This window comes from Nothoprocta perdicaria, unplaced genomic scaffold (genome assembly GCF_003342845.1).
Source record: "Nothoprocta perdicaria isolate Ctin4 unplaced genomic scaffold, notPer1 scaffold_161, whole genome shotgun sequence".
In the NCBI taxonomy this organism is placed as follows: Eukaryota; Metazoa; Chordata; class Aves; order Tinamiformes; family Tinamidae; genus Nothoprocta; species Nothoprocta perdicaria.
The window spans coordinates 714,625-727,896 of NW_020454772.1; the positions used below are offsets into that span (position 1 = coordinate 714,625).

A 13,272-nucleotide genomic window follows, 5' to 3' on the forward strand; every position below is an offset into this window, starting at 1 on the left:
AGCCTCACAAATTTCTGTGTAAGCATCCAGCCCCCAGCTGTACCACTTTCTGTCATCTTAAGACCTCTTCATCTGCTTCTGCACAGGCTGGCATCCTCTGTCAAAACGACAGAGAAAGAGAGAGAGCGAGGGAGAAGGGGAAAAAGAGAGAAGCGTTAATTGTATTTATGCATTTAGTATATATAAAAGACACTAGATTCCATTGAATTTTTAGGCTGAGAGGCTTAAAAAGCTAGCCTGTAGGTTAGGCTGTACTTTCTGTCTTTCCAGAAAAGAATTCAAGATTCATTTGTTCAGGGAAGGAGCACATGCTTCTGTGACTTAGTTATTAGAGCACTTAGCAGAAAGGAAGGAGGGAGGGAGGAAGGATGGAAGGAAAAATGCATACACACATACATACATACCATATATACATGAATCTCTGGAGTCTCTGCTCCAAGGAATGCAAAGGCATTTTTTTTTCATGACTTTTGCTTACTCTCTTGGTGAGCTAGTCTGTAGAAGAGCGCAGCACTCACTCTTTCATTGAGTGTTTTTGAAAGAAATAAAAGCATTATGCCTATTTTTCAGTATTTCTATTTTTCTGAAGCATAGGGTGAAATAGGTAGGGAAAGTACCTTGGCTGAGAATCTAATTTGAACTGAAGTGTTAGAAATGATCTCAGCTCCAGCAAGGTAATGTGTGCTGGATGTCTGGGGCATGTACCCAGGCATGGCAACTTAGCTTGAGAACACTTAGGCACCTCTGGAGATAAACGGGCTGTTTGAGCATCCTTTTCTTGAGGGTCTGTGTCATGCTAGTGCTTAATACTCAATATTCAAGTCCTAAAGCAAAGATTTTTGCAAGATTTGAAACTACCCTGTTTTCTATTATATATTTTTCGTATATACCTTGAGAATAAGCATAGTGATTTTTGTTAGGTAGATTCCCAAGTCTAGGCAATTTTGAAAATTTTCCTGAAAAATGTCTCCATTCTTTCATGGCTTACACTGTCAGCACAATGAAAGGAATGCAAGGTTATTTTCCTTTCATCTGGCGTGTAGTTGTAGAGATCGTTGCTGAAATGACCTTGAAGCAGAAATAGAGGTTGAACTGTTTGAGGAGGAATGTTTTAGGAATAATATGTGCATCATCCCCTACTGTTAGCTGTGTCATTAACAGGTATAGGAATTACTAACACAGAGAAAGTTAAATGCCTTTTCTTCTTTTAGCCAGCTACAGCTGCACAAAATTATTCATTCATTGTGATTTGAATTTGATAGACTGATTAAAAAGAGTATTGCTAAAATACCTTCTGAAAAGTGAAACTTAGGTATCTGAACCCCATCAACTATTTAATTTCCTTTGAAAGTTGTGAATATTTTTTTTTACTGGAGTAAACTAGCTCTCAAATTTAATTATTTAGAAAGTGGCAGGATTAAAACTGTCAGATAGTTCTGAATGGATAATACTATTAGTTAGCTGAAACACTTGAGCAGCAAGAGTAGGACTTTGAAAGATTATTTCTTATTTCACACAACCCTCCCCGCCCCCTTTTTTTTAATTAACTCGTTAATTTTGAGGAAAAGATTAACAAAGTGAGCAATGAACCAAACCTTGCTCCTGGCATGAATCTAAACTTCAAGACTTACTTCAGTGGAGTATTTCTGAATGTGAAATACTGTGTACCATACTGTAAACTGTGTACTGTACCTGTGTACTAAGAAAAAATTTGCACCTGTACTGTCATGCTAGCATTGGAGAGTACTGTGTGGTATTGCAAAGAATATGCTATTTGGTCTCTGCATGAAGAAATTGCAAGTGTATCTACAGAGATTTAAGAAAAAAATGTCTAGGAAATCTCTGTTAAGCATTCCTGAAATGAAAAATATCCCTTTTCTAATTTTTACAAAATTAGCTTGAGTCGTAAAAAATTCTCAACTGATCTAACTGTTCTAGGATTTAATTTATAGTACAAAGGAGAGAAATAAGCTCTTTAAGGAAGCCAGTAGCCCTAACGTTTTACCAGGACTATCAAACGTCCTTTTCAGGTCCTTGTCCTACTTGACCACTGATCCATTCTTCATGAGTTCAGGAAAGAGGAGGAGAGAGAGTGGCCTCTCTTTCCTATTCAAATATATATACAGATATATATTTAAAATTACTTTAGAACTTGGAAAGAAAAACAATCGGAAAAATATAATAAATGACAATCAGAATTTGAAAATACAATTCTTGTATTAAAAAAATAGATTAATTTTTTTTGCTATTCCAGATATTATTTGGAATCTTGGAGATCTTAAAATGACCTAGCACAAAAAAAAAAAAAAAAAAAAAAAAAAAAAAAAAAAAATTGATGGACTGAAAATTTACTGCTCTCTGCAAGTTTACCATCCATTTTTTCTTCCAAAATGACTGTTGTCGTTATATGATGACTCTCTACTTTGTGTTCTAATAACTAGATTACTTATTTATTTTTAGTATAAACTGAAGATTAGGAAAAGCTGAACAAAAGCTTATTTTAACCTATAATATGTACAAGTCCCTTTCATCTGTATTGAAAAGTCTGGAAAGCTTCTTGTCCGTATGGACAGGGGCATATCAAAGTCCTGTGCCAGATCAAAGGGCTATAACTTTTCTCTGGGATTTTAACTTTAGTCCTATTCTGAACAACATATTAACTGAGCAGAGTGTATGAGTAGTATATATAAAAAGTAGATATATTCAAAGCAAGTATATTACTATTCAGGAATACTATTCAGGAATCTATTTCTAACCCTAGTTATGTCTCCCATACCCTGCCCATATTCAAACCACACAAACCCTAGAAAAGATCTCTTTAATTTGACCTGTTTCCTCTTTTTATTCTATTAAAGACTTGTCAGTGAGTAGATGTTAGTAAATTTGACATTTGTTTATTTGGAATTATTTCCTGAATTCTAGCAACATCTCACAGTGTTCTGAGCATTGCTTTGTGCTTTGTTGGTTTAAAATATGTTAAGCAGATGGATGTACTAGGTACTTGCTGTGCTCTTTATTAGATATATGCTTGAATTATTGCTTTTATGTTTCTCTGCAAATGGTCCTTTTACAAAATTTACTTTCTGCAAAAAATCTCCTAAGTTTGCCTATATGTAGTTGTTGACCTTAAAAATGTTGCTAATGAATTTGTTAAAGATATGGATAGGTTTGGGGGCAAAAAGGATGAAAGAATTGGGAACCAAACTGAAGCTTTTTCAGAGTCTTGCATAATCTGGTAATGTTCTATTTGCAGTATTCTGCTACTTCAAATTTATGGTGATCATTTAAACTAGATATTATGAAATGAAAGGTGTGGTCCTTGTATATGTCTGTAGCATATTTAGCATTTCAAAAGAAAACTATACCTTTATGTGTTCTAGAATGTTCAAATAGTCTTAATTATGATAAAGTATTTATTTCGTGGCATCATTTTAGTACAGTATTAAGACTGTTAAAAAACATTTTGGGGGGCAAAAAAATTATATTTTAGTTTTCTTTAAATTTAACCCAAACTCCAAATTGTTGAGGTTTGTAATGTCAGATTTGGGCGTAATTGCATTATTACTTGCTCTCATTTCAGTGGTATGTCCAGACTAAACTGTAATTAATGTTACAGTCATTTGGGAATGAGAACAGGGCTGCCTACTTACCCAGAGGTTAGTTTCTGCATCTGTGTTTCCTATTCTTATCAGATAGTTGGCTTTCTATAGGATATATTGTATCCCTAAATCAGTGTCATTAAGGCCCTTGATAGGGTAATGTCTCAAGAAAGCTTATTAAACTCAAAAGGCTGCTCAAAAAGTGTTTGCAAACCAGAGTGCCAACTTTCCATTCCTTCACATGAGGAAAACTTCTTTGTCTCTTGGGCTGAATAGTTTAGAGACCTAGTGCTAATTAACAAGTCAGAGATCCATCATTTGGGGCAATTTGGAAGATGTAATGTCTCCCACAGTGCTCATTGCTCCGAGTTCACTGATTCTAATAACGCAATTTATTTTGAACAGGTATTTCCAAGTTGGACAGAGAAGGCAACATAATTTCCCTCTTGCTGGGCTTGGAGAGTGAAGTCTCTCACATGACTTCAGGGCACAAGGTTAAAATTGTAAATTAGAATAACTTGAGCTGTCCTTAGACCATGCTGTCCTGCTGTGAGCAGGGAAGTTTACATCAGCTCCTGTCATAAACAAGAACTGGGAATCTGTACAATTTCAGGGGGTTACGTGTGTCCTGGCTTTGCATGAGCATGTAAATAAATAAATGGCAGCAAGCTCAGAGCAGGACTTGTGTATTTGCCTTCTCACATGCTTTCTGCTGAAGAAAACTTCTCCAGTTGCATCATGGAAGACATCCTCTTTTGCCTGTGATCATTTGTAGGTCTTGCACAGACTTCAGAAAATATCCTTACCTTATAGAGGGCAAAAGTTAGGGGCAGATTGTGGAGTAACCTGCCTAAAATCATCAGCAGTCCCAAGTAGCAGAGATAAGAACCTCTCTTGTCAGCAAAGGTTATGTTTTTCATGCTCTAGATGTTGTATCTTTCTTTTTCTGAACAGGTACTGTACACTTTTCTGTTTCTCTTTCTTTCTTTCTTTCTTTCTTTCTTTCTTTCTTTCTTTCTTTCTTTCTTTCTTTCTTTCTTTCTTTCTTTCCTTCCTTCCTTCCTTCCTTCCTTCCTTCCTTCCTTCCTTCCTTCCTTCCTTCCTTCCTTCCTTCCTTCCTTCCTTCCTTCCTTCCTTCCTTCNTTTCTTTCTTTCTTTCTTTCTTTCTTTCTTTCTTTCTTTCTTTCTTTCTTTCTTTCTTTCTTTCTTTCTTTCTTTCTTTCTTTCTTTCTTTCTTTTTTAAATGACATGTTATGTTCTTGTTCTGATTGCTTCTGTGCCTCAAAAAATTGCCCTAATTCCCAGTGGTGGACACCTCTTCACATGTTTTTCAGATGTCTCTTGAGTTTCCAGGCTAGTCTAAAGAGTAATTTACTGAAGGAAGCTGAATAAGTTGCTCATTTGTAAACATATACATTAGGATGGTTTATATATCGGTAATAAATATTTATCTAGCTAACATTCGTTTTTACTACGAGATTTCATCTCCATCCTGTCCAAGTGGTTTTATGTCTCTGTTTTTACTCACAGTCCCATTCACTGCCCTTACATAGGAACAATTTTCTTAGTCCAACAAAGATATATCCCTTTGCTGCTTCTCTGGTTTTAGGACACTGAGAAGCCCATCTACCTGTTCTTCTTTATCCTCATGGTAAATTTAATATTTTTTTAAAGCCTAATGTGATAGCGATTGGCAAAAATAAGTGCACAAAAGGATAATTCAGTCTTCATGTTCATTCAATTCTCAACTATTCCTCTTCTTACAAACAAATGTGCCACTTGGTCCATATTATGATATAAACGCAAGAGAAAGGTTGAAGAGATACAACTCATTTAATAAAAGTCATGCATCAAAACATCACAACATATTTCAATCATCTTTGGTTTGTTCTCCATTCACTTCAGCAACCTAAACATTAAAAACTTCATATCACACAACTGGTTTCTACAATGTACTACTTGTTCATGCCTCAGTTACTTTTTCTGCCTCCATTCCCCACATCTCTGCCTACCACTGCAAAAGAAACTTTAGAAATTTTCATTGTCTTTAATCCTCTTTCAATAAAACAAAATGGTCTCACTAACAACATTAATAGCTTCAGAAGTGAAAAGCTAAAGTTAGCCCTAAATTCAATTTTGTACTGATTGTTGACTAAAAATGACCTTGCGGGAGTTTCTTATTTCTTCTTCAGATAACTTCACAACAGTTTATTTCTGTTGCCACTTAAAAGATACTTTTTTCCTGGCAATGCTGCAAACACTGTGATGAGAAAAACCTAGAAAAAACCTGAAGCATCATCACCCCTGGTGATAGCTGTGCACTCAAATTCATTTACCTGGCCAATTGTTTATGTTACAGTGGGCAAAGGAGAATTTAGCTTGTGGTTCACAGCTCAATCAACTGAGCAGCATTTGGAATAACAATAATGAAAATGATCAGTCAGTAAACAGGTCCAGCATAATCAGATTTCTGACCTTTTCCTCAGTAGCTATTAAGATGTGGACAAGCTAAAGGGCAAGTCCAGTGTATTAAATCTTTAAAGTACTGTATTTTTAATTCAAGTGGATTAATTATGATTAGATTTTCCATCTGAGCTTTCTGATTTTATTGAGGTTCTCTACACAAAATTATGTTGACCTGTTGACAGCAGGCTAGTTTTCATCTCTGCAGGCTGCATGCATGCATGTTTCTGGTAAGACTTGTTTGCGCGTAGTACTTAGGCAGGTGCTTGAGACCATAAACTTCCATTTCTCCAGTGACCATGTGCAGTGTGGTACAAAACTATCCCGTTCAAACTCCTTCCAGCTCTGCAGAGACTCAAGAAGGTTCCTCCTGCCTCCCTACCACCTACTCTTCCTGACAGATAAAACCAGCAAGGGTTCTTTATGGTTTTAGGTTATCATGAGTTTCTTCTTTCTATGAAATAAATGTATGCTACCCTTCCTTCCCTCCATTTCCACCTAATATAATAGGTTGTTGTCTCACAGTCTGAGACATTCTGAGTCTATTCCCAGAATGAAATACTGAAATAGAAATATGGTATAATCCCAATTTTTACACCTATGTTAGCAGACAAGAAGTCAGTAGTAAAGCTCAGAGCTGATCTAGAATTTATAAGCTCCTTGACTTGTGTTGTAATTCTTGGAAAAAAACAGATACTGTCACAGCAATAGAGGCCATCGATCTGTGACCACAGCCGGTTTAGGCCAGGTGTGTGCTGGCCATGTAAAGATAAAAGGCTTGATCTCCTGTCACTTACCTCGTAAGCCATCCAGTACCATGTTTTTTGATAAAATTTCTGTAATCCTTGTTCACCATTTCTCCAGTACTGATACAGTACTTTTGCCTGTGTTTCTTGGCATTTGCAGAAAGTTCATTCATGGCACTGTGCTGCTTAGCATGACATTGTACAGCACATTTCCAACAACGATGATTGCCCCGGGCATCTGCAGTTCTGATATTGCAGCCCCAGTAACATTGCAGGTAAGAATTATTATATGAAAAAGCAAAGTGAAATGTTGTTTTCTAACAAAGTCTAGGAAAAATGGTTGTTCCCACAACTCATCGAGACCATAAATTAAAAATCTTTTTTCTCATTACAGCACTTTTTTTTTGTAATTCCATTTTTGCTTCCATGTCACAGTTTTCCAAAGGGATGGAATAGTATAATTCTGCACAATGGCAAATATATATGATACTTCCTGTATAAAATACCACATGTGAGGGCTAGAGAGAGGCAATTTTTGTTGTTATTTTTGTTCCAGAAATAGTTTGGCATAAATTACTCACCTGGTACCTGACTTACAGCTGCCTTTTCTAATCTGAACTTCTGTTCCAAGTATTACTGAACTATGTGGTGCTATAAATGTAGGATACAGTACCATTCAGCTTGCAATTAAACTGAGTAGCATAAAGGTTCTGTAAGGAAAATAGCTGCACACTGAACATATGTATTTATCAGTATAGCTCTCTCTATATATACATGCTGGGCAACTCTAACTCTGGATGGAATAGGGCTCTGTATATTGAAAATACATTAAGTCTTCTTGGTCGTTTTGTTACTTTTCCAGGTTGGATGAGTAACTGGGTACATAAATGTCAAAACCAATTGCATTTTGTATTAAAAAGTTGAATTATCATTGGCAAATAACGCACAATAGCCGATAATACAGATCAATGAGGCTAGCCTAAAAATGGTCTTTTTTTCATAGACAAGCAAATGGAGATTTTCTACTCTGAAGAGCTTAGTCAAAGAAGACTCCTTGAAATAGCTTTTTATTAATAATGTAGGAAAATTGAGACAGTAAATTTATTATCTCTCTCTCTCTACTGAAAGAAACTGGACAGGAAAGATTCTCTTTTTTTCCTGACTTTTTCTCAATTATTCCCATGTACGTGACTGAGTATTAGTCTCTGTGTTGGAAATACTGCCATAAAAATAGTTTTCTGAGTTACTGATATGGCACTTGCATTTTATAATGGATTCTCTTGTTGATCATCAGAAGAGAGATATATATCAAATAAATAGATAAGAGATCCTTTTATCCTACTTACCTGCCCTTATTACAGTGTGATCTAACAGCCACAGTTGGATATGCAAGCTGAGCTGGATTTTAAAGAATAATCTGAACTTTCACCCAAACACCTCAAACTTTGTAACTTTGCTTTATTTCCTCTCTTCCTTAGAAAATATTACTCTTAAACTTTGCATTTCTGAGGCCCATCTGGAAGTGCAAAGAATGAAAATCAGTAGAAACTGTATGATATACATGAAATTGAATATCCAGAATTGAAATTAGAAAACTGTTTTCTTTCTTTGACATTGACAAATGCACATGCAGTTGCACATACAATTATTTTTGCATTCTTTGGGGAAAAAAAATCTGATGTTAATGGATACTTTCTATTTCAGATCCATCTCATTAAGAACTAGCAAGGGAGAGGAGAAAGGGAAAAAAAAAAACCTTAAGCTTTTAATTCTATCCAATTATATTAAAACTGAAATATAATGGAGGAAATTCTTCAGTGACAAAATGCCCACTGACTTTGGTGTGTCAGGTTTATATTCTTTATATTATACTTATTTACGCTTATTTACGTTATTATTTGGTGGGTCAGGCATATGTATTTATGCAAACATGAAGTGAACATTTTCAGAGAACTACCCATCATTTCGGTGTAATTTCTCTCTCTCTTTTTTTTTTTTTTTTTTTTTTTTTTTTTTTTTTTTTTTTTTTTGTATTTAAGATTGACTTTCCAGAAACCAACTTGGAGTTCATTAAACCTGAACCTGAAGAGAAAAGAGACAATCTTGAAGAGCCAACTAAGGAGTGCCTGAAGCATATTGCAAGACTTTCACAGACACATTGTCTCTTGCTGTAAGTTGTACTCAGATAGCTCTGCTGACTCTTGGCTGCTGTATTTATGCTATCGATTGCAGTTAGATGTATCCCATTCTTCAAAAACGAAATTTTTCTCTGAACCTAGAATGGTTCATTTGCGAAACTAACACCTGTAAATTAGAGATCACCGTGAAGCCTAACTAAACTCTTTGAGGTAGCATTGTTTCACTGATTTAGAAAAGGACTGGATTTGTTTGTTTTCTTTCTATTCTTTTATCTTTTCACATCCTTGAAGTGAGAGACCAATTTCTTATTTAAAACAAAATTTTCAGGTGAATCAGTTTTCAGCAATAAATCTGCATCAATATTAGCCAGAGAGACTTGAAGTTCTATGAAAATTATCATCCCTTAATAATAATAAGCTCAAACTGTGAACACACAGTTGCTAAATAACATATAATCATTAGAAGGACAATCTTGGTCAAGTTCCTTTATAAACAAGGAAAGGAGTATGCAAAATTGGCTTTCATAGATGCACATTAAGGACAAAATGAAACAAAGCTCACTGTGAATACTAGAGCAGAGGAGTAATCGCAGAAATGGGTAGGTTACATTATTGAGTAGCATTAAGTAGTATATAAAACAAGAATTCTAGATTTAACCATAGTGGAATTTGGAACATACTTGCTTACAGGGAGTTTATACCAGTCACAGTTAATTGTATTAATTAAACTAAAAGTAACAAAAGATGCATTAGTTTTCCAACAAGAAAAGAAAATGATTCTTTTATATATGTTAAAAAAAAGAATATTTAACATTGATATTTTTTTGAAAAGTCAGGATGAAATTTAGAGTTATTTATTATTAACCTTAGTATTTTAGATCTTATTTGATTTTATTTTTAAGAATGAATTGGAGATCAGTATTTTATTGCAAATAATATTGCAAATAACCAATGCCACTGACAATTTGCCAGCACAATCTCCACCTGCAAGAACAACTCCAGTTGTAATTCTGGGGAACTTCAGGCCAATGAGTCATGCCTCTATCCACAATAAATGATGAGTCTCAGAGTTAACAGTGTCACTCTGAAATGTCCTTTTTTTTTTCCCTTGACTTTCCCCTCCACGAAGGAGCCACAGATGACTGTGGCTTTCTTCATTCATATGCTTTCTCAGGATTTGCTGTTATGGAGTGTTTCATTGTAGCATGCAGCATGCTTTATTATTCTATAAATTATTTATAAGTTCATTCAAGGTGGTGGTACTTCATAAGGTGGTGGAGTCATAAATACATTTTTTTTTAGGTACTAGGAAGTTTGTAGATCAGAGACAAGTGTATCTGCTAGTATAGCTTCCATAGTTGAAGATTATTGGAGACTTTTTTTCACACCTTGTTTTTTTTCCGTTTTCGCATCTCTTGAGCAAGCAGTCAACCAAATAATTCATCAAGGTGAAGGATGGAATATTTGAGATGGAAATGAAGGAAGTCCATTTTTATTAAGTCTGTGATTTTTGTCTGTGATTTTTGTTCTATTTGTATCAGAGGCAAAGTAACCTTTTTTTTTTTTTTTTCTTAAGATGTAACAGAAGTTTATTAGGAACGAATATAACAATATCTTTATATCCAAGCACATTATTATCATAAAATTTCTAGATGTCTTCCTGTCTTTTTTATGTGTATAAAAGGAAAGAAAGACAGTCATTCAGTGGCAATATGTCTGTATGATGCTTCAGGCCTGCAAACCTCAGGTATGATTTGGAAATAATGAATGTCTGTGGCAGAAGATGTAAGAGTCTGTCTGAAACAGTAGTGATCCTTCTGAAAGCAGAATGAATATGCAGATGAACAGAAAATGTTATTTACCCTATTTCAGGGAAAAAAAAAAGGAAAAAAATAGAAAGAATGGTTAAAACTAGCTAACCATGTGGCTGTCCTTATTAGAGGCTGCTACATTGAGGATCCTGATGGATGTGAGGCTGCTGTGGTAGACAGCACATCAACACAGGAAGAAAACGTTCCTTACCAACCCCCACAAAAGCACACACTGCTCCCAGAGACATAAGCAGCACAGATACACAAGTTTTGTTCTGTCTGGTCTGGACAAAAGTCCGCTAGAGGAACATATCATAGAATCATTAAGGTTGGAAGGAACCTTTAGAGACCATCTAATCCAACCCTCCTGCACAGGGTCACCTAGAGCATATGGCTGACCCTGCATGACCCTGATATGCATGAATATGTATGCATGCTTACCTGTATCAATTACTAAAACACCAGTCCCTCCCGCAGCTGGTCTTAAGCAGTCTGCAGTTACTGATCCCCACTCTTCTTGGTTGCTAGCACCCAAATGTACAAGCCCCCAAGGTGCACAGATGCACTCAGGCACTTGGACCATTTCTCACTACACAGACATGGGTCTCTCTGCTAGCTGGAACAAACAGATGGTGCCTCCTGTCTCCAGCTTCCTTGTCTCTCTGGTAACTGGCCTAGGCTAGTGGTCCCTGTGGCACTGAATGTTGTTTAGTGATGGTCACTGGAGGAATCAGTGGGGCTGGAGGCAAACACACTTTAGCTCACTTTTAGGCTATTGCAATCCTGCAGCCCTGTGCTCTGCACTGCCTTTGACACCCTAACCAGGTAGGGTGAGAAAGACAGGACCAAAAGCGATCATTAGCCACAGCCAGCAGCTTTGGCTGACTTCTGAAAACAGTTGATATAACCTTTATTGGCTATATATGAGATGTATGGAGAGATATAAGCCTTTGATTCTTGTTAGGATTGCTACATTTGAAATACAAAACCACAGAAAACCAACCATCTGAAATAAGGGCTGCTCTTCGAGTGTGATACCACCTGATTGTGAACAGTGGCTGCCAATGGAAGGATCAGAACTTGGTTTGAAGGCAAGAAGAGGATAGCCTTGTTTTTGTCACTTTCCTACCTTTTCTTCGTTCATCGTTTTCTTTCTACCTCGTTTTTCTCCCTCTCTTCTAGCTTCTCTTTTTCCTTTGTGCCACTCATCTAGTGAGAACCTAGTTTATTTACCAGTCATCAGTAGAGTGTATTGGCTATGAATTCTGATTAGAAATGCTACTTACAGGCTGTCAAGTTGAGCAAGTCTGTCAGGTCTTAAAAAGGGCACTGAAACTGTACAATCCACTTGTCTGTCCATAGGACCGAAACTTACAACTGAGAGTCTTGCTAGGGACAGGAATTTGCATTTTCTAGCTTTACTTTTATGTCTCTCTTCTTCTATTCTGTTTTTTTGACAGAACGGATACAGGAAAAACAGCTTGGAAGCATTTAAACTCATTTCTACAATTTCCCTTACAAAATAAAAATTAAGATAAGATAGCTACACTTTCTTCCCTTTCTTTAGCTAAAGGAATTAATGAAAATTTCTTTAGCTAAAGGGATTAATGAAAATTATCAAAATGGAAGCTATTGAATTATTTAGGTTTTTATATGATTTTTTTCCTCCTATATTTCTTGAGTAAAAAGATAGATATTTTAATGTAGTTATTTTGTGGGGAAAAAATCAGAAATGGCATGACCAAAAAAAATATAAACCACATTTTTCTCAACAAAAATATTGGCAGCTTATCCAAAAGAAATGACCTTATTAGCATAAAAATATTCTGATGCTATATATATGCAAAATACTTTTACTACCTATGTTAAATATCTAGTCATATGTGTATGTAAGTTTTTATTACAGCTCAGAAACTAATATGAAAATCTCAAATTCCTAATCTCAGCTCAAATCTTTAAATAAGTTAATCAAGGTTTCTATAGCAAAAGGCTGGAAAGAGAAAGCAGCATTGCCTCTAGAGAGGAGCAGGTGAGAGAAACCTGTGATTTAGAAAACCTGATACAAGGATTGATTTCTTATCATCTTCCACAAACTCAGTGGAGACTTTAGCTGCTTTAATCTGAAAAGCAGATTGTCTAGTGTGGAAGATGCTGTTTAGAAGATTAAAAATCTCTGTTTAAAGTCAACATATAAAAGGGGTCATTTAACTGAACTGCTGAATACCACCTGAATGAAATCGAAGACAGACAGATAGGCAGTAGACCCTCAGGTCTCCCTTAATCTCTTTCTTTCTGTTTGTGAATTGTGCATCACACAAACATAGAGGTTTGTTGTTGTCCTGAAATACATGCTGTGAAGTCTGACACCACAAGTAGGATACGTTTATTTAAATTATTTCTAAAAGTCAAGATGGAATTTATATCGTAGGTAGGTTCTTCCTGGGCATGCGTTTATGAGCTTACTCTCTTGGTGGAAAGGAATAAACATTCATTCTTGTGAATGTTTAAAAAAGTC

General features: G+C 35.7%; 1 protein-coding gene across 1 annotated transcript in view; it reads left to right on the forward strand.

The window, feature by feature from the left end:
• Positions 1–13,272, forward strand: part of PIK3C2G (phosphatidylinositol-4-phosphate 3-kinase catalytic subunit type 2 gamma) — a 262,575-nt gene that overhangs the window by 122,882 nt on the left and 126,421 nt on the right. The window contains exons 15-16 of the mRNA XM_026035575.1: positions 6,969–7,083; positions 8,848–8,978. Coding sequence (XP_025891360.1) covers positions 6,969–7,083; positions 8,848–8,978 — 246 coding nt within the window. The remainder of the gene's footprint in view (positions 1–6,968; positions 7,084–8,847; positions 8,979–13,272) is intronic.